Genomic DNA, 26,048 nt, shown 5'->3' on the forward strand with positions numbered 1-26,048 from the left:
ACTCCAGAGAAGCAGAATTACAAGCAGGAACTCTGTGATGTCTCAAGGCTTTTGAACTTTTTGTTCTCCATGTACACCCAGGAACACTAAGCTCATAAAATACTTTAAATGCAGAAGGAACAATGTTGACCAGTTCTGGCCTCTTACTCAGAAGCTGATTTTTCAGAGTCAAAGGCTGTTGTCCCTTCAGTTCTCCTTCTTCAGGTGCACCGTATTCTGCGTGAAGGAAAGTGCATGTAGACATGAACCCTTTTCAGAGACCAAAAATGCAGCAGCAGACCTAAGAGCACTGTGGTGTTGGATCGGGCACGAGCCTGCTGCGCACACGGGCCTGGACCCACTGCTACAGCTTTTAGGAGGGTGCACAGGCACATGGAGGTCCCCCTTAACATCCCCACTTCAAAAAAGCCCCCAGATGGAGAGAGCCGCCACCTGCTCGCCAGTAGTTACAGGGCAGATGCTCCCAGGCGTCATCCCTGAGGCAGGGAGCGTGGCCTGGAAGGCTGCAGCACCATGCGGCTGCCGCACAGAAGCTAAAGCCACTCACCCGCAGGCCTGCCCACAGGTGGGCTTTCCTGAGGCAGTGGCAGCACCCGGAAAAAGCATCAAGGGGAAAGGAAATTGAAGAGAGACTGAACAAGTGCTACCACAGCACCAGAAGTGAGGGAATTATAGTTTTACTCTACTTGTACTTACTAAGACAAAGTGATGGGTATCTGGGATGAGCAGCAAGAAATTCTTCACTTGGTTTGTTTTTCTCTGGGTTCCAATTTCCACCAGCTGCTAACCAGTCATTTCCAAATATTTTGCGATAATCAAGCTCTGCTCCTTTTCTTTCAGCAGGAAGGATCTGTACTGACACAGGAATGGCACATAATATAATTATAAAGCTTTCCAGAGAAGAAAATCTAATTAATGACACTGACTCCTTGCTCTTACTGAGCTGTTCAGTACGTTTTAATGCTACCAAGAATCGTACAGTCCCTACCACCAAGTACTGACCGATCCATAAATTAGTATCTAAGCAAAGATGTTACTGTACATGATGATGCAAGGATGTCTGTGGTAGCTATGAACAGCTGCTCCCTCTGCTCTCATTTATAATAAACATTTGCTGCAAGTTTGATTTGGTTTACAGGATAATCCTATTTTCCTATTACAGAAGGCAAATGCTTGTATTACTGTCACTGAAGCACATGCAACTATGCCGCTTTTGCTTTCTTTTTTTTTTTGTCAAGAGTATGGTTTTTGTTAGCAATCCTGATACACGAATTATTTACTTTAAAAAAAGAAGTAAATATCTATAGTGAAAAACAAGAAAGAATTTGAAAACCAGAGGATGTTAGTTAATCCTTACAAACAGTTAACAAAGCGTGACCTTGGGAGAAGGAATAGACACCGTGAATCAAGGAGAACATCATGGAGAAGCAAACGGTTCATGAGACCAAACAGAAAATTACCTGAAACTAATTGTGAACTACACTAACTGGCATACCCTGAGCAAAGAGAGCCCCCTACTAACACAGCCCCCTCCCCACAGAGCACGTGGGGTGAAAAGAAAGAGAGCTGTACCTTCAGATGGAGACAAGGCTCGTAAGAACCAGTGAGAATTAGACGTGACTAAATGTAACTAAATGATTGCTGAAAGTGCATAAAGGCTTTAACCATGTGTTAAGAGTTGTGCTAGCTCTGTGGATTTACCACCTAGCACCCGTCTCTGCGCAGACATGCAATAAATGGTGTCTCAGCTCTGCGTGGATCGGCTCGTGCACACCAGGAGGACCCCAATTTGGGATAACGGTCCTGCAACTTCAACACGGCTCGGGCACCTGAAACCACCACCACTCCTCCGTCTTGTCCCAGTCCCCACTGAGTTAGCAGCGCTCCCAGACACGGCTGGGTGTTGCAGCCCTACTGAGTGCCACACTGACCAGTGTGTGATGGAACGGTCGGCACTCTTCCTGCACCCAAACAAACAGTAATCTTAGAAGAAACTAAAAACAATTCCTCAGGTAATGATTTAATGTTTTTCTGCAGACTCATGCGATTTGTTAAAATATCGTGTACCTCAGACTTGTTCAAGACCTCCAGTTGACTGATCTTGGCAATAATTAGCTGTCTCAGGGTCTCTGGGTTCTTCTCTGTGTCCATGAAAGGGTTATTGTGACACTGCAGTGACCGCAAACTTGGCAGTTTATCCAGCTCGTTGATAGATGACCACTGAAAGGGAAAGGAACAGTCTTTTGAGGAAACACCAAACATCATTTCAGAACAACACACAGTAACATTGACTTTTACTATACAATGACCATGACTGAAACTATTCTTTTGGTCAGCAGAACCAAGTACTTTCGTCCTGTTCATTTAGCTAAGGAAAAAACCTGCATTACAGTTAATTAAGTAAAAAAAAAAAATAAATACAAGCAGCAAATGAGGTACTAGTCGGCATTTTAGATCACTGGAATTCTGCAAGAGGAATTCTGAGGTAGCAGAGGGAAGGAATGTTTCTGAATTTTTGAATTATGCCTCTGTGTTGATCAAAGTATTCAACGGTTACCTCAGGATCTTACACATACAAAGAAATTTTTAAAAAGCAAATTTCAAGTTACTCTTAAAAAAAGACACACATGTTTACAAAATGTGAAACTGTCACAGTCTAACTTACCTGTGATATTTTATTGTCATTTATTGCAAGGCGTTTTAGTGCAGGAAACATTTTAGTCTTGCATCCTAAGAAAAAGAATAAATTTACAAGGCAATAGTGTAAACTTTATAAACAGAATTATAAAGCTATAAAGGTGTTACTTCCACATACCAAATCCAGCATCAGGAAAATGTATAGAAGATATTCCAGTGTTTCTAAGTATTAGCTGTTCTAATCTGAAATTTAATAGATACGATGATTACTATATATGGCACAGGAAGTTTTTTTTGTAAAGAAATACTACGTCAGGTTTGTTTTTTTTTAAAGATCTAATAAACTTTTGATGTGGTGCATAATCATGGACAAATGAACAGCAGCTTCCCAGACAGTACCCAGACTTCAGCGGAGTGTTCAGGGAATAAATCTTGCAGAGAATAAGTGCAATAATTTCAAGCTTTCACAATAGCCCCTGGATTTAAACGGTGTGATTTTCCAAATGATTTTTTAATAGCTTGTGGCTATTTAAAATCATGGCTGCTATTTTGGTGCACAGTGCAAGCCAACAGTTCTGTAAATTCCAAAACTACTGTATTAGTCCCACCCTTCTGCAGCCACTGTAACTGAAGTGCTTAAGGAACACCCCCCTACTTTCCTTCCCTGGCTGGTAACCCCAAAGCAAGAATCACAGCTCAAGCCTGTAACTGCCATTAAAGACGCTGCTATTAAGAGTACAGAAAACCCCCCAAAATCTGCGTAAAGGGTATTACCACAGACATTCTTTCGAGAAAGTGGAAATACATTTACCCAATGCGGTATGGGAATTGTGCTGTCTGGGTTTTTACGGGTTTTGTTTGTTTTTTAATTTTGAAGCGTGTCTATTTCAAAGTCTGGAAACTAGCCCAAACACGCATTGAAACATCCAAAACAGAGTGTCTGTGCAGAGGAGATGCCACACACTTGTACCAGTGAAGTCACAACAGTAACCTTGCCCACGGTTAATAATGGAGAGCAGATAACAGAGACAGGGAAGAATTGTCACTACACTTTTTTTCCTCCCTCCAACCCCCCCCGTTGCTTTCTTTACAAAGGACAAATAAGCAGGCACCGTGGGTATACAGTGCTCACGGCAAAGCATCCATTACCAATGATATTTAGTGGGTCAGCCTCAGGAGTGACACCGTTCAGCAAACTGCCCAGCGGCTTTCTGCAGAGCCCGACGGCTGTGCAGCTAGGGGTGAGCCTGCATTGCGCTGCCACGGTCAGAAAACTGTCCCCAAGAAGTAACTTCCATAGCTCCTTTGCTTTGTCACTCCACACACACTCTACAGTCCTGTCATCTTGGATAAAACCCCTGTGCATACTAATATATCAAGAACTTAGTAACATGATAAATCACTTCTGTTTCACAAGTATACGCTGAAAACCTAATGACGTACAGCTTAATGTGTTACTATACAACAAAAATAAGATCGTATCAAAATAGCTCAGTGAAATAATTCAGTTACTCTCCTCAAGAGGGCAAGATACCTCTATTTCAAGACTGCGTAAATCTTCCATGCAACATCAATACTATCGTATTTCAGTTAAGACCATGGAGATGAATACCCAGGACAAAGAATTCCCAGCAAACTTGTTTAACAGCTACCTGGGGAGATGTGCTATTAGATGCAGCTGATTTCCATCCAGTAACTGGTTGTCTGAAAGGTCTAACAACTTCAGGGTCTGCAGGACGTTATCAGGCCTGCCACATTGGAAAAAAACCAAACACAAATGCAGAACATTTAAAGTTATATGCTGATGAAAACACTAGTTTTCCAAGTACATAACTGCATGCAATAGTTCTGTACATTTATAAACGTTTATAAAGTGTATCACCTGAAGTTTGCATCATTTATTTTACAATTACGTCACGGTGATGTAAACATTACAGGAGTGGAACTTTATCTGCTGTGTAACTTTGCAGTACATCAGTCACAAACGACTCGCTTAGGTTACTCCTCTTACCTTTCCAAAACTGCGATATTATTAGAAGTAAGGTACAACTCTTCAAGTGCTGGCCATCCTGGAGCACAAAGAAGAACCTAAGAGCAAAACTTTATTTAATATAACAAAAGTTGGGGGAAATCATTCCAGAAACTATACTTTATGTAGATTTCCTGAGAAGATGTTCAGAACAAGCCACAGCTCCCCAAAACGGAGAAACAAGCATTATGGATTGCCTAGCCCTCCCTTTCTTCCAGCTGGCTCTTGCCTGTGTCTGGATCTACCGGCACAGATGACATCAAAGGGGTTCTGCACAGTCACAGGACTCAGGGTTCCAGGCTGTAGCCTAGCAGCTGCCCTACCTCAGACTGTGTGACCTGGAAACTGGATTTATTTTACTCTGTTGGGTTGGAGCGATCAGATTTTCCCTATGATGAGGTGAGGAAATGGCCGTATACACCAGACTGCTAATGGTTCTGGAACATCTGCACATCTCATCAGGTCTGCCAGACTTCTTGAATGTCTTAATTTATCAGAGCATGGAGGCTTCTCTGTGATGGGACCGTGCCAGCACATGAAACCACTAAAACCCAAGAACTGCATTAAGTCAGCACATATCCTGAAGTTTTCAATTAAAAGAAATTAGTTCAAAAAGTCTACAAAATGAACAAAGATGCATTTGTTTTAAATCTTGTGTCCTGAAAGTACAGACACATCATTATTTTACTTTATAAAGATTTATTTTTTGCAAACAGCTACAGCAGGTAACACAACTTTTAAAAATAAATGCTTATTATAAAGCAATAGAAGCTGCTGGCACAAACCCCAGTTTTTTATGTGATTGTGACAGTGTCAAAAATTTTGCAGTTTTAGCAAATGGAGTTCCATAAGCACTGGAACTGACTGGCTTTCTACAGATTTGTGCCACTGAGTTGCAAATTTTTTTTTTCACTGAGGTTTGTCTTGTGTGTATTCTCCAGAGACAAATCAAGCGTGAGCTCATCCTGCTACTCCTTCCTTAGTTAGGAAACTTAAGGAGGGGCTCTTTCCTTCATCTACATTCCTATTTTCTTGGAACTTGTAGGTAATAAATTATTTTTAAGCTCCCACCTCTTCTCAAAATGTGTTTGCAATTGGCTAGCAGATTCAAAGTTTTTGAGATGCAGCACCACAGCCACACACATGCACAGCATGATCGGCTAAAGGCTGTTTTTACAGGAGGTTACAAAGGTTACAAAGCAGTGCAAGTTCAGCCATCTGGACAATCAAATTGTATTTGTTATGTACATAGCTAACTGATTCTCCTGTAAATGCCCACTATCCTAGTCACCAAAAAGCCTCCTTTCATCAACGGTTCTTCATTCTCTCCATTACAGCTCTACGAAGTTATACAGCTGGATGTATATATAACTGTCTTATTATATACAAAATACTGAGATGTCTTCAAGTGGTGGCATATGATATGGGACTTAACTGCTTCACACCCAAAATTATGAAACACCATCCTGCTGCCATATCTGCAACACACGTAAAATTACAAACTCAGATATAACAACTTTTCCTGCTCCACAGCAACAGCAGGAAACACCAATATTTCATCTCTTTATTTTGGACAGTGTTTCCCTATGTCAACAAGACAGACCAAAAGAGTTTATCTATTAGTGATGAGGAAGCATGAAAAGAAGCCTGAAGAGTCAAGAGAAATTAAGTGCACATTTACTACAGGGAACCTCTGGGGGCTTCCCCCACAAAAGCCCTGCGTTGTGACGGATGGAATAGAAAAACTGCACAACACTGAAGTATCAGAAGCCTTTTCAATAGACTGACCAAATTATTAGAAAATTGCCGAGACCAAATGATAGTCACATCACAATCCTAAGAAACTCCAATTGCGGAATTTTCAACTATTGCTTAAAACAGCTCCCACAGAAACTAAGTTCACAGGTCTAACACTAAATTAACACTCAGGGGAGACCAGGGGCTTGTTGGGGATGGCTGGTGGGGAGGTTGGGATGAATAGCCAGTGGAGTAGCCACTGCCGATCAAAAAGAAAAACAGAAATCCAAAACCTATTGCAAAAGAAACAAAGAAAACAAGAAACAATTGTCACCGTGTAAGTCCACGATGTTCCTGTACTGTTGGTCTCTTTATCCCAGAAAGCAAGTAATATAAATAGGAAAGGCACAAAGCAGCTTAACAAGAATCATCAAAGCTATGAAACCGAAAACAGCTGTTCTCAGTTACTTGCATACAAAATATTGAGACATATTATCAGGCAGCAAGATCAAAAATCAAAAAGGGTATTTTTTCATACAGCACATAATTAAACTGATGTTAAAAGATGTGGGTATCAAAATTTTCAAATGGTTCTTAACACAGTTCGATAAACAATGAAATACAAAATCCACAAAAAATAATTAAATACAGATATACAGTCTCCAGCTCGGGAAGTCCCGGAATTCCAGACTACTTTATAAGAAGCTCTTACCATACACTTGCCCTTTGCCTAGAATTTTACCCAACTACCTGCTACTTGCCAGTGTCAGAAACATGATCCTGCACCTCTCGTCTAACCCAGATTTTTCTTTTACCCTGTGTAACAGCAGATTATTTTATAAGATGTTAGTTCGAGAACAGAATGACAAATATAACATTATGATGTACATGCTGAAAAAGAAAAAGTGGTTTTGGGAGCCATAAATATGAATTCATTACTATCAAATGCATTAATTAAATTTCTAGGTCAATGGTTTCTAACTGTAGGATATTTCATAGCACAACTTCTCCCCTTGAAGGGTATATGTTATGTTTTGAACAATCAATCAACAATTAGACAGTAATGAGCTCTTTTATGGATATACTGATAGAAATCTCAGCTGTATTTAGACATATGCATATAATGTACTAATGAAAGAACTTTTAGGAAAGCTGATGCTCAAGGCATGTAAATGTGGATTTATGCATAACTGCTTAACAGTTAAGTGTTCCCCTCTACTGCGAAAAATACTTCAAAACGGGAACAAATGAAAAAAAAACCAACCCACCCCAAGTCTTCTTTTTTAAAACTATCCCCATGCCATATATTCTTACGCATGGCACCAAGTTATTTTTAAATGCTGTTCACCACCAAATTGTTTTAATTTTAATGAAAACATTTCTAGGATTTTCAGACTTTGCTTATATTCCCATTGACAATCACTGTATTCCTCTTTTCCCTGGATCATATTCACTACTATTTTCTATTAAGAAGTTGACTTTTCAAAGTAACTTCCTATAGAGCTCAAGCAGTAATATTTTGAGTTTATTCACAGAGATTTAATGTCAGGCTGGTCCCTTTATTTTTCCCCTTTTTTTTGGCTGCCATGGAACACCACTTTGAAGCATAGGCTTCTGTCTCTGTACTTATGAATGAATCAAATTTCAATTTTCTAAGAAAGATTGCTGAACAAAATATGTATTTACTGCCTATGATGAATTGTCAGCTAAAGCAGAGTTGCAAAACCAGCAGCTGCCAACGTTTTAACCACCACAGATTTACCCTGACGAGCACTAGACAAGATCTGAAGTGTTTGTAGCCACTTAATTCTTCCATTTAGTTCACTATTCATATTGCTGCCGTTATGGAAGGATTATAACTGTCCCAGCAAAAACCACACTGATGGTTTAAGAGCACAGTGAACGGCCACTGAACAAAAATATAGCAACGACCCTCCTCTAGCCCTGCTGCAGAAGAGAAGGAAGAAGTTTCTTTCCATTTAACTCAAACCCCAGTTTTGGTAAGCGCTCTATTACCGGATAGTGGCTGGCAGCAAAAAATTGAAAATTCAGGTAATTTCTCAATGCAGTACACACAGAATGTAACCTGAAGAAATCCAAATAATGGGCTGGAATTTACAGGCCGTTATAAGCAATGTGGCACTACTGAGATGTGCTTCATAAGCCTGCTCGCTGAAAAAAGGCCCACTGCTAACGTATTTGACAACAGGACTTCATGCTTAATAAGACAAAGTATTAGGGGAGAGCCATTTACATGTCTGCCTGTTTCAGTCCCTGAAACAAGTCAGAGCTTTGTTTATTCAGTGCTGTATCTGTGTTGCACATAACCAGGCACGATGTACTTCAAAAACTGTCAGTATGTGCAAAGATACTAAAGCCAATCTGCTGAGGCAAAGCGATGCCAAAACAAGTACTTCGTGTCATGATGACATACGTTCTTTCCATTTGCATTTGTTCTACTGCATGCATAAAAATGCAGATAAACCTTTAATAACTACAAGGCAGCAAAAAGTTTTCATTCACAGAAACCTCTGGGAAATGAAGTTCTATTATACTCCAACTGCTTTACCTTGACTTGGCAATTTGCAAATGGAGATAAAGCAAAACGCTGCTTATTAGACTCCTGTGCCAGTGCAACTTCCTACATTATGTAGGAACTATGCCAGTTACCATGTAACTAATAGAGTTATGCCACAGCACCTTTTCTAAGGCTGATTACATTTCACTAGAATAATACAACGCATAAATGTTTCTTGTGCTTTCCTTGTCTCAAAACCCTAACAATATAAATAAAAACAAAACCAGGAAAGGTTATTACCTCTGTCCATGTAACCTCAGTTTGATTAAGTGCCAGAATCCTCAATTTTGAAAATACACCAGATACAGAAGTTGATGTAGATGGAAATTTAATTTTGTTTTCACTGTGTAAAAAGAATAATTATTAGCATAATGAATAATTGCATCTATTTAATAAACTAATTTGGAAATATGTATTAAAGACAAAAACAATTGCCACAAAATTAAAAAGTCACTGCAAAGGTGTAACATATTTTACAATACTATACAATTTCCTTCTAGTTATATTGAAACATACCCTTTCTTCCTAATTTACTCTCCTACTTCATGAATGCATATTTATTCATCTGTGGACTCCTTCCCCATTTTCCTCCAAGAAGTCAGATTTTGGGCTTAAACCCATTAGTGTTGATTCAAAATAAAACCCCTAGATGACTATCCAGACCCCAGTAAAAAAAAAAAAAAAAAAAAAGGATGTAAAATCCACTCTCAATAGCAAAATATCCCTATAGAATAGTTAAAAGATTCTCAAACCTTCAGTCTTCAAATTAGTATTCATCACTCAGCCCTAAACAAAAGTTTTTTTATCTTTCCTAAGGTCTAGTCTGCCTGCATATTACAATAAAAATTTCTCAGCGTAATTAAACTTACATACTTATGGGTTAGTTTTCCCTATTTAAACAAGCTCTTAGAGAGCTGACGGATGACTAATTGCTTTTATTCTTCTTCCAACATTCCTCGCACAAAAAAAAAATCAGTAACAGACTTACCTGCTAATGGCTTTCTTTTTTAAAGTAAACAGGAGGTCAAAACGATAAAAAACAAATTCAGACTATTTCAGTTTCTAGCCATAAGCCTCAGATTCCAGCATCAACCTCATTTTGCTTTCCAATTTTATCACAGATAACTTCGGAAACCCCCGCAGTCTAGACTATACTTCTCAACAATGAAAACCAACAAATTATTCTAGGTGAAACAAAATAAATTCCCTGTATTCTCATGCATGCTGACAATAATAAATCATGACAGCATATGGTCTAGGCAAAGATAGATTTACAAATAGCACCCAGGTAGCAAACAGCTGTTCAGTGCTAAATACTGAAGAAAATGGAACACCTATAACTATTAAAAAAAAAATATTGTCACATTAACTATAAAAACAAATACAAAAACTGGAGTCACTTTGTTACTAAATTAACTTGTTATTTATTCCAATTTAACTTACAACCCTTTCAACTGTTTTAGCTACACTGTACAATGACAGCTTTGGAAGCTGCTAACCTCAAGTCAGACCTCCAAGACTCTTAAAAAAAAAAAAAAAAAAAAAAGTCGTATTTTGGGTTTCTGCCTTGAGTCCTGTTGCCCTGCTGCTGTATTCAAAGAGTAGCATGACCTCCAAAGCAGCTGACCAACTCTGCTTAAAGTGTCGAGGCTCTAATCTTGACAATAAAACAAACTTCCTAAAGTTGCAGCTATAACATTAACTTCTCAAAATTAGTGGCTTAGCATGCTACCAGTTTACAAACTTTAATCTACTGTGTAAATTCACACCACAAGATTATTCTGGCATGTGACAGCTACAGTGTATAGGTGTGTACTGAAATGCTCTTTTTGAAATTATTTTGTGAATTCTTTCTTGTTTTGATGGAATTGCAGCTTTATTTAACAACATTCTCCTTTTCCAATGTCATCATTGTACTAAGAGATTTTCCCCTAGGTCTGTCACCATGATCCACAGCTCTTATCAGCATCACTTCAGGACAGGAACAGACTGGGCCTTGGGATACTTAAGGTTTGTTTAAAGCATTACAGGTATTTCAGTTTGGTGTCAAGACACTGTTGGTAAAGCACCATTCTTCCACAAAAGTGGGTTCCTAAATAAAGACTTGCATGGGCAGTCAGAATATATCAACAATAATAAAAACCAGAGATAAAGTCTTGAAACACTTGAAATGACTTTAAAAGAAAATGAAAATATATTTACTTTACGGTTTTTCTATGTAGAAAAAAATTTCTAAGCTCACAAAAAAAACCCGACAGGTTTGCAAACCCAGAAGTCAAACAGATAGCTACTACTAAAACTAACTAAAAATGCTAAGCAAGATTTTTGAGTGCTAAGGATGTGTTACTAGTGCTTTCACAGGCAGGCTGCAAATTCCCTCAGCAATGCCACCTCAAGGTCTTGGCTTCTCCCGAGTGGCCCATCTGCCAGCAGAGCCCCCACCCCCTGCCAGTGCCACGCAGACCCCATGCACCAGCATCCAGAGAGCCTGACCTGCTGCACATGCATGCAGCAAATCCGTCTGTCTCTCCTGCCGAGCCGGTCTCCTTGCTGCAACCAGATTCACTGCACACATGCAATGTGGATGTAAACACGTGTTAAGTCAGTTCTACCTCAGGGCAAACTAAGCTTGAAAAATCAAGAGAATTAATTGTCTTAGAAGTTGCCTAAGTGTATAAGGGCATTTTACAATGCTGTAAACCTAAGTTTCTATACTCCCGGTCTCCTCGTTTCTATAAAAGTACTCAGCATTTTTTTTTTACCTTCAGTCTAAATGCTTAAGAGTCTACAGTACACTGTAAAAACCCAGAGTGCATTTTAATCCGTCTCCCTAGCCAACCAGCCAATTTGCATAAAGATGATGAAATCTGTTATGTAGAACACATTGACAAATGCCTAAATTCCTGTAAATGTTTAATGGCTGAAATCTGTATTCTATTTTTCAGACAACTGTGCTTTTTCTAATTTTACAAAACTCCAATCAAAACCCATCTGTCCCAAGCACTCCTCCAGAATTTAGTTTTACATAGATGCTGAACTCCTAGGGTTCTAGTCCTTCATGGAAAAGGGATGACTAAAAAATATAGCACACGCATGAGTCATTGAAGGACAAGATTTTAAAAAAGAAATATTAAAAAACTTAGCTCCCATTAAAATGAGTACTGAGGCATCCAGTTACCTTTAGAAAGCTGACCCCGTATCTATAAAAGAGACTCTTCTTTTTTGTCCCTACCCCAAAGGAACAGAAACCCAAATATGAATATTTATACCTAATATTAAGTGTTTCCAGATTTTGAACTTGAGAAGCAATAGCTGTTACTGTCTCCCAAGATGATACCAGATTTTTTGATAGATTTATATGCCTGATATCTGAAATTTCACATTAAGAAAAAGGAACTTATCTCAAATCTGAACTCCATCTTTCAGAAATTAGAATTAGGGCTTGTTTTTGAATCAAATAAACAGAAATAGATTACCTGTTTCAGCTAAGGGATACTACTGCTCAGTTACAGCAAATTATATTTTGATTCGCGGTACGGAAATGGCTTACAGTTTTATAAAAGAGCTTAACTTTACAAATCCTAAAATGGATTAATTTCTGTACTGACAGGAACTCTTACCAGTCCTTATAAATGAACGAATACCACCTGCTTTGTATTTCTACAACTGTTTTGCTACAACATGCAGTATATTGAATATGTAATTTATTGGAAATATCTGGTGCCTACAGAACATATCAGTTGTATTTTTATGGGGTTTATCTACACGAGATTAAAATTTTTTAAAAAACCCCAAACCAAACCAAAATCCATTGCTGGAGCCTTCTGAAATTACAGTCACAGTAGCAACCTATGACAGTATTTCTATTTTTATCCACAATTTGCATTCCCTCTCAAAAACTGTAGGCATCTACTTTTTTCTAACTCTGTAAACACTGCATTAAGCTTCTAAATAGCCACTGCATTTTAAAACATTTTTTTAATAAAAGGATACAAATATCATTGAAGTGAACTCTTGAATGCTAAAATACGTAAATTATTTGTGATCTCATGTAATATAGCAAAAAAGGATACTAGCACACGTTCTGCTGATTTCCTCTGTCTCGCCAGCATGGCTCACTGCACACTTACGCACTGAGATATCTACCAGTTGGTTCAGTCGGCTAAATGAGAAAGAATATTCTGTTAAGTAATCTTCAAACAGAAATATGTCCGTTGTACAAATACCTGGTTATTAAAACTAAATAATTTTCTTTTCATACATATCGCCTCCTTTAGAATTAGCAACGTGCAGACTGCTACAGTGTAGTCTGTCTTAACTCAAAAAGAGATACAGCTCTGTTTTTTGGCTTTGTGCTGCTACTACAAAGGAAGTTAAACCACAACCCCTACCTCCCCAAAACCCTCACCTAACTGAGAAAAGTGATAAACCAGACAAAATATAGCTATGTAAGCTGGAATTCAATTAGACGTTCCAAGTTAAACAGGTTTCTTGTAATATTTTTTGAAAGAGGTTCTAAGTTATTTGGACATTCTTTGTACCACTTATCCATAAAGACAAAACCAACAACAACAAAAAGTATTTTTGACTGCTTAGTTAGTATGTTCTGGGAGACAAAAGGAGAACAGTTGTGATGTATCAGCTCAGAAGGAGAATGCCACCTACTGAACGGATGCCTCTCTACTGCTGGAGGTCATTAAAATTGCAATCTATTACACATCATCAAATTACTTCCTTTCTTACCCTTTCAGATAAATGAACATGACGTGAACTGACTGAAAGGCTTCTTCACTAGCAGTACAGTGACCTTCCGTCTTCCCTCTCTTAGTTACAAAATCATTACTGAGATGAGTAAACACAGATGATATAATACTGTAGTGTTAACAAAATATTAAAATACATCCATTTAGAGAGGACCATGCATGTGTATAATGATTGCCAATATCATGGTAATTTAGCACACTCATTCCTCCCAAAATATCATCATCTCCTACTTTGTGAAATCAGAATGAGGATTGTGAACACTCAAATGTGATACAAAGCTCTTTCCTATCTGTAGAAAGGTAAATTATGAAGCCACAATAGGAAGACTTCTTGTCTCTTCCACCACAGAGCAGTCTGGCTTACTTTTGGAGATATGACAATATTAGAAGCAAGGCAGCCAGTCTCCCTTCCTTACAGCTGAACTCTACTACTTGACTAATCAATTGCTGAGAGTGTATCTTAGATTTTCATGTATTATATATATGTATTACACCTGCCTTTGCTGTTCTGCAACAGAATCCATGCCAACAAATTCCACAGTCTTCTTTCCGAATACTAATGTATTCTCTGTCCCATGTTGAACATCTTGCTCATCATTCAATCCGTACCGATCCTTTACTGCAGTCAGAAAATCTACTCCGAAATTTGCCTTGTTTGGCCGGATAAAAGATCCTCCTGTAGGATGCCTAGAACAGAGCAGCCAGGAAAAAGTGAAATACGAAAAGTTACCGTAAGAATGACCATTCTCAAAAGTACTAATTATTACTTTTTTTTAAATACCAGGAATGTCAGCAGTCAAAAGGCAATTCTACAGGCTAACTTTAGACATTACTGTTCCCACTCAGTAAGAGCAGGTAAGACTTGCAAAGTATCTTGGACAGTATTTGACCCAGTAAGTTCACATTTTGAGATGCCACAAGATCCAAAGAACCAGGTCTCTAAATGTACTAACACATCAAAATTACAGTGCCAGTGCCATTATTAGAAACAACTTCTCTGTTGTTTCCAAATTCATTATGAGATCAATTCTTCCAGAAAATTAAGGTTCTACCTACAAACAGACACAAAGTTACCTAAATCATAAAACTAATGCACCTGGAGTCTTACCACAGCCTAAGGTCCGCAGGAATAACCAGAACAGTCATTGCATCACTACATTTGACTGGAATAATTCCCTTGTAATTCTAAGAGAATGCAGCCTTGTCCTTCCATCCACACAAATGACACAAGACGCAAACTGTGCCACTTGGAACTCTCATACAAACTCAAACTTCTAAAAATTCTGATACTAACTCGGGAACAATTTTGAAACTGAATATTCAAAAGAATTATCCAACTAATGTATGTTCTACACAGTCCTATGAGACATTTCTTAGTTTTTCCTGAGCACTAAAAAAATTTTACTGCGCAACAATTTCTTGCTGTGCAATCACTTTGACAATTTCTATCACAGTTTGGAAGGAAACACAGTATCTAGGATGAACTGGCAGGGACACGTTGCAGGAAGAGTATCACAGAGCAGATGGAGTATCCGATAGGAGGATCAGCCAGAAAACAGCAGGAAGAAAATTGGAAGTTATGATTACCTGTCTGCCTTCCAGCTGAGAAGAGTACAGACTTTGGCTGCAAAGTACCCAGAAGGAAGAAATCACTTATGTAAATAAACCTCCTCTTTTCAAAACATCATGTAAACGTCAAGTGGCTAATTAGCAAACTGTAATATAAACCATCAATGCTACAAGAGTTCAAAATTTTCTCAGAAAAACAGTAACTAGAGACCCTGAAACCTACGGACCTATTACAAGTAGATGGAATAGCTTGGCCACCATATATTCACATAATTATTAAAAATATCAGTACCGGAAATTGCCTGTGCCAGTTTCATTCATTGACATTTCTAATACTTATTTAAGTACTCTCATATCCTAAAGAAGGGTCTGGGTAAAAAGCTAGTTATTATTTACTTCACAAATATTTTCAGTCTAGTTTTCCAGTGACTAAATTTGGAGCACAGTGATGACAAAGCAAGCAGAAAGACATACGCTTAGAGAATGTAAATCCAGGGTGTAGTACCATGTTCAACAGGCATTTTCAATTTCCTACATTTTCAATTGAGTAACCTTCTTCTAAGTCTTTTCTTCCATTCATTTGAAGTTCTTCATAGCTTGCAAACATCTGGCTAGTTCAAATGTTGCAATTCCTCAAAGGTAAAAATTATGTGACTCTTTCTCAACACCACTTCTTAAAACAGTAAATGACGTTTTCATCATCTTAACTATAACATCTCTTACCTGCAGAGTATATCACTTTTGCATTTAAGTCAAACAGCTACATAGATAGCAGAGTGCAGGATTCTACTTGGGGCCCTGGAAAGAAAACCTGTAGTCTTGTCTATCCGTAATTCACCCTAGGTCCTGCTGTATGTTTATTCTGACATCTCCTGTCCTTTTCCCTATCAGCTCGATTCTCCCATTTTGTCATCGCCATCCCTCTGCACTCAACAGTTCTGCTCCTTTTCTTCCTCTGCTCTCCCCAAGCCTCTCCCCAGAGCTGATCTAGACCCCTGCACACGCCATTTATCCCCGGTGTTGCCAAGCCCTTTGGGTCTCTCCATCACCATACCCATTCCTAAGCCCATTTCTGTCCTCTCTGGTCACCGTTTCTATCAGCATCTCCTTCCTCATTGTCTTTGCAGGAGCCAGTTCTATCCCCAGGAAAAAAATGCAAAGGAAACGAGCTACCTTGTCATTTGAAGCTACTGGAAAAGTAAAGTGCATATCTCTCTCAAGACCCTTCTATTTTTTGTTCTGATCACAGCAAGATCGCAGGGTTTTTCTCTCCTGTTCCTATACCTTCAAAGCACTATGCATGCTCTTACCTAATGTATACCCAAATCCATTCCACAGCCTAAGTTTCTTTTTCAATTCCTTTCTATTAATTTGATCTACTTTTGCAAGAACTGTCACAGAGAAGGACAGAAAAGGAGACTGCAATGGGAACCTATTTTCAGGCAAAATGATTGTGTGTTCAAGGAGAGAGGTCGCTTACCTGTCACTCATTTTCCCTAAAATATACTGCCTGTATTAACTTTCACGCTAGGGAATATGAACGGTACAAACCATATGTACAAATCAAACAACTAATGTACAGCACCTGGACTCATGAAAAAGCACACCTATTAGCAATCCGTCTCTATAACTGGGAACTAAACAGATAAATCCTAATCCAAAGAGTCATCCAGCATGGTTATCATGAGATGGAAGAACCTGTGGATATTCATCAACCTGACTTAAGCTGAACATTCGGAACTCTGAGAAGAGGGATTTTGCTCCCATGTGTGTAAAATCTCCCGCATCCAGGACAATACACTGCGCAGAAATGATCTGGTACAAGATATGCCCCAATTTCCTTAAGCAGAAAATCTGGAATATGCTCAAGTGGGGCTCTGACAATCAGCTGGCTCTGGTTAATACCGATACTTCTCACTGACTTTCAAAATAGAGAGGCTGACCCCAATCTCAGAAGTCAGCTTGTAGGACACTTCCTATTCATGACTCAGTACCCTGAAGCAATACAGCCCATCTGCCAGCACACCCAGGGCCCTTCAAAGACACTCATTAAAATTTATATTAGCTATCAGCTTCCACTGGTTAACCATCTCCCTCAACGAAGTGGAAATTGGGTATCATCCTTCTTTGTTAATGTGAAACAGAATGGTGCCACAGCTCATCATTACAGGTCCGTGATGGCTCTTCTATAGGCTACAGAATATCACACACATCCACTTCTCAGTACCTGAAGATTAATGCAGGAATACATAAACTGCAATCTGCCAACAGTTACACACTCGAGCTGTCTGACTGCAGAAGCAAGCTTCTGAGCCAAGGAGAGAGATCTCGGTTTTACCAGCCTAGACAGTAAAGGTGGATGGAAGGGCTTCTTTGCCCAGTACCAGCTGTTTGCAATGATTAACTCAAGGCAATTAGCATCATGACTGGGCACACACACTACCAAGCTCCTAAGGTGTCATAAAATACAGCCAATTGAACCCATTTATGCCTTTTCTAAACAGATCTCTTCCTTTTAGGGGAAGATGCTCAACAGACGAGACTTTTTAGAAGAATCTACACAGTGCAGCAAAGAAAACCCTTCCAGTTTTGTAACAGTTTGTGGCATCAAACAATGCTTACAAGTGACACCTAACGCGCATCTGCTATGGTGTATCAAATTCCGGACTGCACAGCAGAAGCTTTGCAAACATCAGCAAGTACTTGAAGTTCTTGCAAGTTTACCTTAGTCAAACAGACAGGTAAGCGGAGTCTGAGCTTTCACAAAACAAGGAAAGAAAGGAAGGTATCGGCAGCTCCAGATGCTACCTTAAGGTTCTGCTGGTGCAAAGGACGTGTTTGAACAGTGGTTAGGGACAACAGTTTCGTTTCAACACTTTTCTGTTGACAGCAGAGAGCAGAAGTCTCTGATGGGTAGAGTGACACACAGTGAAACAATCGAAACTTCCTAACAGAGACCTTCTGAGACTAACAGGAGTCTTGGGAACGCATTCTCCCCTTGCTAAATGGCAATCGTTCTTTCTTCATAGACGCCAACATAATATTAACGGCTTCTTGTATTTGAAGAGTTTGTGCTCTTGAGTAGATATTCCTGGAGGTGAATCTGTCATTCTTGAAGGAGAGATAGTCTGCTATAAACAGATCTCCTTTGGGCAGGAACATAAGTTTCATGCAAACAGTAACATCTGATTAGTCACAACTGCTGTCTGTAAATTTAAAAACGTGTCCCTACACAACTTATAAAAGTCACTGAAGAAGAAAAAACTGAAAACACTTAATGCCTTTGCCACGATAACCTGGCATTTCAGGACCACACAAATACTCAAAGCTCCCACCAGAAGAAAACTTAGTAACACAAAAGCAGAAAAAAAAGACCACAAAGATCTCAGAAGCAATTGCAATTCTGCCAGGCTGAAAACATTACAGAAACAAACTTTTCTGTACTACCCTCCATTTCTCTGGCTTGCTGTGAAAGTCAAACCTGGAGAAATGGATTACAATTTAATATGGTCAATACTTCTAGTAACAGTGCCTGCTGAACTATCAGGATTCCTCTGGTAAGTGATCTGGTAAGAACAATGTTCTTTAGCAGGGTGCAATGTGTCCCTTTCAATTATGACGCAGAGTACTCTAAATATGTGATACAGCAGAATGTTACCCCACCTTGTGAGGCAAACAGAGTTGTCATCTATTGCTAGGGAATCCACGCATTATCTCCCCCAGCAAAACGGCAACGATAAAAACAGCTGCTAAAATAGCAATGCCTGTGTAAACACTATGTGTGAATGAAATACCCAAAACTTAGCGAGAGGAAGGCTAAGGAAGAAGATGTTCCTTCTGCCAGATTAAATGGGGTCGGGGATAAGGGTGGTGGGGACAGACACACACACTCCACTTGACAGGAAGCATAAAAGAAGCTTCAACGTCTGTAACTGTGGGGAGGAAGAAGGCGGTACCAGAGTAGCAGTCAAAACCTGGTTTGACACCATCAAAAGTCACCCCACCAGCAGCACATCTCTGCCCAGGCCAGACAGAGCTGCCTCCTGGCCAGATGCCGAAATGAGGCTGTGCCCAGCAAGGACAGACATCGTGGGGAGCAACACATACACCCCACATGTCAGTGTGCAGGGGAAATGTGTGTGTTTGTAACCCACGTCTCCCAGGGGAGCATGTGCATGTAACTGTGAATGGATCTGGGGGACAAGAACTTACCTGGAAGCATACTCATGTTTCAAAAGCTGTATATAAATTCTAACAGTATTTTAAAGGCTTGATTACTCCTCATTTCTCTCGAGGAACTGTAGAACACAGCCTATTTTAATTACATTATACACTACTGCAACTGACAGCTGGAAGAGCTGCTTCTGTTATTATAAACAAAACTTTATTATTGGGGTGGGAGGCGGGAAATACACAAAAATGCCACTACAGTTAAGCACGGCCATTTCCAGCTAATCCAGAGTTGATTAACATGCTCGTGACGTCAGCATATTTTATGTGTCACAAAGCATGGCTGTTTTGTTCTTTGGTTCTCATATTCTTAAGAACTTTAATTAGCACCACATAATATATCACCCAGATAAATGTACTGCCATGAAACATAAAAGTTTAGGTCATATTTTCAAAAAAGACTTACTACAAAGACCACATCTAGCTGTAAGCAGACCTACTGATTTACTCAAAAAAGGACTCCAAAGAAGATCCTCTGGTAATGAGTATCTCCAATTCAGTTTTATTTTCCTCTTATGATCTCTTTTTGAAATGTCACTCTGAAAGATGTATGTTCTTAAATTCTTTTCAAATTTACCTTAAAAAGAATTTTAAAATGTCCTTTCATTGCATTTGTTCATAGTACAAGCTACTCCATCAGCTGCTTCTGCTTATCAGAATTCAGGGAGTGAGCAAAGTAGGCTTGTAAGCAAATGACACTACTGATAAGGTTTGAGGGAAAAAACCCAACATAAATATTTTGTTTATTTTTATATATGTATATACATCATATAAAGAAAAATAACCCTCCTTCCCCCCAAACAGCAGTAGTAAAGAGGTGACATTTTAGGTAGTGGAGTTGTTTGGGTTTTCAGCATCTTGTTGATAAAATAAGGTAACCATTTTTTTTTTACTTGATTTTGCCTACATCTTCACAATTAGTACAGGAACTACAAATGAGCTTGCACACAGAATATTCCATCTGTGAGTTATGGTTGACTACAGAACTATTAGACTAGAGCTATTATTTACTCTTCTAGACTCCAGAGGGACTTTCTCTGATTGGACCAAAGCAGAGTACAAAGAACAGGTATTTTAAGAACAACATGTTTAAAGATCATTACATTTAAATTTGTTATGAGTGCACACAGCTTCACTCAAAAAGTTGATTCTTACAACAAGACTTGAGATCGCTATCTGAGTTTTCATCTCCTGGGAGCACACTAATGGTTGCTAGAAAAGCAAGAGTCTATACACATGTATATAAATATTGTAAACACACAAATGTAAAGCGCTCAAGTTTCTGAAAAACATCCCCAACACGTTCAGTTGCTTCTTCCATCCAGATTCGGAATGGCCAGCCAATTACTTTCACTATTTCTCCTACAGCAGAATACAACTAGCTTCAATGTGGAAACTGCTTCAACTAAATTCAAAGCATTTAAGAAGCAACTTCTGCTAATACATTCATCCAAAAGACATTGCTGCTCTAAGACCATAATTTCCAATTCTTTCGCTAAGAAAAATCCAGTAACGTTGAATTTTTTTTCTTGCATTAAGTGTGTTTATCCTCCTTAAGCCTTGCATTACTATTATTATTGTTAGATACAAGGGAAAAAATATCCAGTCCTCACAGCTGTTTTTAAAAATTTATTTATTTTTCTAAAGAACAGATCTTATCATCTCATTTTCTGATTAATGAGGTCTCTAGGGTTTTTACCTTACGTAAACACAGAAGTTAAGATACAGACTAAGAGTTCTGATTTGCACTACGGAACATAACCTACCCCTTCCCTGTTTATGCCTGTTTGGCTACAGGTGAGAGAATTACCAGAAACAATTTCAAAATAGCTACTTCTCAATTTTGAATTATTTAATAGATAAATTCTGCTGCTGCTTTGGTCTGAGAACTAATGGCTCTGCTTGCTGGCTCAAGAACAGTTTTGACCTGAACTGATGATGAAGTATATTCTTTAACAAGCCCTGAACTGCTTGTCAGACAGACCACAATACAAGTTCAGCAGCCTCCTTTGCTACCTCAGGGAATTCCATTCATCTCCAGAAGGCCTTCTGGAAGATATAAAACTAGACCTACTTTCCCCACAGTATAAAAATTATAATTGTGATCTTTTTTTTTCTATGTGACATTTTATAGCAACAGTTCTAAGTCTCTTCCATATCATATCCCTATGTTTAGATGGGAGAATATAAATATGGAAATGATCAAAATTTTTACAAGCTGGAAAACACATGCTCAAAGGTTAGCAAATGCATGTGCTGTTACTGCATGCTTTTAATTATTATTTTGGAGGAAATTCTTCTAAGTTTTCTCTATTGAACCATGCATTGAGAGCAAAACAAAGTACACGCACATTCTACCTCTGGTTCTGGAAAAGTCTTTGAACCATGACCAGCCAAAGCTAGTGAGACTCCCAAAAACTGTCACCATGTTCCTTTCTTGTTTTTTCACACTTCTCCAGTCATCTGCTATTAGCCAATGCTAGAGGCAGGCAAACAAAGCAAGACAAATATTTGGACAGACTTCACCTAGCTATTCTTATGACTTTTATTTACATGCAAGTCGGTAAAAAAAAAGAAAAGAAAAGAAAAGGATTTGCTTACCCTCTCACTTTCACTCTTTCAAGATCATTAACATGATGAATTAATTTCAGAGAAAAGCCTTCTTACATTTTCCAACAAACCAAAGCAACAACACATCCAAAACCAAGACCACAGACAACTTCTAATTTATTGTCTTGGTTTGTCACTTTCGCTCATATTTTCAAAATCCTTCTATTAATTCTGAGTGCTCGCTGTCACACAATTTGATTTATATTAGATTCATTTCAGTTGAATGAGCACTTGAACAGTTAGGAACAATCTGTAATCAAACCACCCTTTCACAGTTATTACCAGCCTTGGAAAGTAGGAGGTGGAAAAAGACTTAGAAATCTCTCCATTTTATCTCATTAACGTAAGAGTGGCTGCGATCCAGCGGTCAAAACAAACATCCATGTAATGCCACATCCTTTCTCCAAAAGCTGCCAATAGAAAATGGTTGGGAAAATGTGACAACAGGGCAAGTACTTTCACGGTATGGTCACAGAATATTCTCTCATCCTTCACTGCTCAGGAACTTACTGAGCTAGTAGCCCCTATTATTTAAGACCATTGATGACTCTTCTTCTATGAATTCTGTCCAGTTACTTTTTTAACTCTCAAACTTTTAGCTGCTGCGGTGTTCTCTGACATGGAAATTTTGGTTTGCCACCAAAATTGCAAAAGGACATTCTCCCATGACCACCTTGTCAATATGCATGATGTCAACACTGAATCAACTCACTTGCATTTGAAATACTGTGTTCCTTCATAGGTGCCATCATGCTTTCCTCTCTGAGGATTATCCCATTCCACACCAAGCCAAATTCCTGAAAAAATATGATAGATAACATTTTCAAATTTATGGCGTCATAGACAGAGAAATCACGGTTGGAAGGAACATCTGAAGTTCATCTAGCCTAACCCTCTCTCTCAAAGGAGGAGATTATCACCAACATGAAAACAGGTCAGCCAGGTAAATCTTTACTTTGCCAGATCTTGAAAAATCTCCAAGGACAGAAAGATTCCAACTTACCTGGGCAGCTATTCCAGTGCTGCATTACTTCAGCAAAGAAAAAGATTTTCCTGCTGTCCAATTTGAACCCTTCCAGCCACATTTGTGGCCGTTGTCCCTTACATAATCTAATGCTAGTAAGAATTCAGCTCTGTCATCTTTGTAACGGTCTGTCATCCAGCCGCCTGCAGCTATTAGATGCCACTTCATCTTCTCTTCACAGTAACCAAACCCAGATTCCTCAGCCTCTCTTCACAACACACGTATGTGGTCTATGCCCTTGACCACCTTGGCAGCCCTCCACTGGATCCTCTCAAGTTTATCTGCATTCCACTTGAACTAGGACAGTCCCAAACCACATACATGATTCCAAGTGCAACTTTATCAAGACCTCCTGCTCCCAGAGGCAGACACCAGCTTCCTTTGATTTGTTGGCCGTGTTCATCATTCTAAGGTAACCCAGTACAACACATATCTTGCTTGGGACAAGAGCTCACTGTTGGCTTATATTCATGACAGTATCCACCTTAACTCCCAAGTCCTTTACAACAGACCCTGTGAGTTGCTGGTGCTTCCCAATCTGTACCGCTACACAGTTTATTTCACACTACCTGGAGAAATTTATCCTTCTTGAACCTCTTGGGCCCAAACCTAAAGTTCATAAAGTTTGCTCTGGATTGCAATTCTACCTTTTGTCACACCGGCCAGTTGAGGGTGAAAGCTGCTCATTTTCTGAGACACTGATGAATATATCAAGCAATAGAGATGCCAGCATTTATTTCTGCAGGACTCGCATGTTATTAGATATCAAGTCACTATTACTGTTTTTCCACTTGACAGACTGGCAGACTTTCAATCCACTTAATCTGGCTTGTATTTCCCCAGCTTCCAAATAAGATTCTTTATAGAGACACTACTAAAAGACTTACTAAAGTCAAGGAATGCTACATCCCCCATTCTCCTTTGTCCATATTCCCAGTCATATCATCACAGAAGGTAATTAGGTTTACAAAGCACAACTTGTTCTTCTTTATAAGCGTCAAGTACTCCCAACTAACATCTTGTCCTCCACAGGCTTGGAAACGGACTCCAAGAGAACATGCTACGTGATATTGCTAGGGACTGAAGTGAGACTGATGAGTTTACAGTTCCCGGATCACCCTTCTTGCCTCTTCTAGAACTGGATGCAAGGCTATTCTCTTTCCAAGCATCAGCCATCTCCCCATCCTGTCACCACAAGTTTTCAAAGATGACACATAGTGCATTCACAATCAGACTGGTCAGATCTTTCAGCAAACTGGGCTGAGTCTTATTCGTCCCCACGAATTTGAATACACTATCAAAGGAGTGTCTAGTCTGTTGATTTGTGGCTGCCTGCCTCTCTCCTTCCCAAACCACGCCAGTACACAGAGAGCAGGGCACAGACTGCTCATGAAAACTAACTGAAAAAGGAAGGTGCTAAGATCTTTCTGTTGCAAGAAAAAACGTAAACAATTTCAGCCAGAAGTACTTCTTGCACTCTTTTTGACAACTCTGACTTCTAAAAAAAACCCCAACAAGATATCTAGAGTAGAAGCGGCCATATTTATACAAGAACAACAAGGAAAAAACCAAGCTGTAAAATGCCACATCCTACTTCACTTTTTTAAAAAATCAAGAACAGAACTAGAACTTTGAGAACAACCGTTAAACGTAAATAATATTTACTACCGTGCCGTTTACCTGCCGTAGGAGGAACACAGCCAACATAGCGCACAGTCGCATACTCCGTGCCACACAGGACTCTTCGGCCCAGCGCCCCCGAGGGCGGGCTGGCGGCCATTCCGGGGCTCCTGCGGCCTGAGCCGCCCGCAGCCCTGCGAGAGACACCGCACGCCTCACCACCGCGGCCGCCCGGAGCCCCCCGCCCCCCCACACCCCTTAAGCTCATTTTTCCCGCCCAGCAGCGCGCTGGGCCCCTGAGGGTGAAGGTTCGCCCTCCCAGCGCTATCCCCTGCAGCCCCCGCACGCCGCCGGCAGTGCCACTGCGGGAGCGGCCCCGCGGCGGAGCGGCCTCCTTTGGGGTCGCTTCCAAGCCGCGGACCGCAAACCGCCCTCCTCCCGTCAGCGCCGCCCGCTGCAGCGGAGATCACGGCGGGCCCAGTCCGCAGGAGGACGGGCAGCCACCCCCCGCCCCGCCAGGTGCCGCTACTGCGACAGTAAGTCACCGTCTCTGGGCCGAAGCAGCCGGTAACGCACCGGGCGGGAGGCGCAGCACCGGGCGGGAGGCGCAGCCCCGGGCCGGGCCCACACGCCGGCTTACACCCTGCACAGCCGCGCCCGGGACGGACCGCCGCTAGCCACAGCTCCCAGCCCCTCTTCCGTCCTGCGCAGACTGACAGCTGTCGCCCCGCCTCTCCCGGCCCAGCGGCGCGCTCCCATTGGCCTCGGGACCCCAGCACCGCCCTGGCTTGGCCGCTATTGGCCTAGCTCCTTCTTCGACCCCGCTCAAGTCACCGCCTTCAGGGGTAATGACATACCGCGCCGCCGCCGTAGAGCTTTCTGGGTAATGCTGTCCGTTGAGGCGGCCACGTCGCGCGGGCTAGCGGCCCCTGGACTACATCTCCCAGCATGCCGCGGAGCGAGAGGCGGGCGCCCTGATTGGGCGAGCAGGGACCGCGGCACCGGGCGTGGGTCTCGGCCGTCACCCGCCGCCGCGGAGGGGAATCTCTCCTCTCCTGCCCGGTGCGGAGCGCGGCGGTCGGGCCCTGGCAGGGCCCCGTGCACGGGCGTTAGCGCCCGGGGCGGGGGGGAATCGACCAGCTCGGAAGTAGCTGCAGATTTGCGGTGGGATTGTCGGGAGGCAGGAAAATGCTCCTAGGGAACCGCTGCCGTAGTGGTTTGAAAGCAGCATGTGTACACAAGCCATGTAAC

General features: G+C 40.5%; 1 protein-coding gene across 7 annotated transcripts in view; it reads right to left on the reverse strand.

Moving 5' to 3' along the window:
* Nucleotides 1-25,518, reverse strand: part of TBCE (tubulin folding cofactor E) — a 29,473-nt gene extending 3,955 nt beyond the window's left edge. Inside the window, exons 1-14 of one of the 7 annotated variants that reach the window (XM_037392102.1) lie at nt 25,393-25,518; nt 24,858-24,991; nt 22,866-22,950; nt 14,243-14,431; nt 13,055-13,143; nt 12,251-12,350; nt 9,222-9,324; nt 4,649-4,725; nt 4,290-4,385; nt 2,816-2,880; nt 2,666-2,730; nt 2,068-2,220; nt 697-850; nt 148-216 (exon numbers count right to left, since the gene is read on the reverse strand). In XM_037392102.1, the coding sequence (XP_037247999.1) occupies nt 148-216; nt 697-850; nt 2,068-2,220; nt 2,666-2,730; nt 2,816-2,880; nt 4,290-4,385; nt 4,649-4,725; nt 9,222-9,324; nt 12,251-12,350; nt 13,055-13,143; nt 14,243-14,431; nt 22,866-22,950; nt 24,858-24,957 (1,345 nt within the window). In that variant the 5' untranslated portion in view covers nt 24,958-24,991; nt 25,393-25,518. Of the gene's footprint in view, nt 1-147; nt 217-696; nt 851-2,067; nt 2,221-2,665; nt 2,731-2,815; nt 2,881-4,289; nt 4,386-4,648; nt 4,726-9,221; nt 9,325-12,250; nt 12,351-13,054; nt 13,144-14,242; nt 14,432-22,865; nt 22,951-24,857; nt 24,992-25,342 lie in introns of all 7 variants that reach the window. The other 6 variants (XM_037392098.1, XM_037392100.1, XM_037392103.1 and 3 more) reach the window with 6 other exon arrangements.
* Between the last annotated feature and the right edge of the window lie 530 nt (nt 25,519-26,048).

The sequence above is a fragment of the Falco rusticolus genome, chromosome 6 (assembly GCF_015220075.1).
Source record: "Falco rusticolus isolate bFalRus1 chromosome 6, bFalRus1.pri, whole genome shotgun sequence".
Taxonomy (NCBI): Eukaryota; Metazoa; Chordata; class Aves; order Falconiformes; family Falconidae; genus Falco; species Falco rusticolus.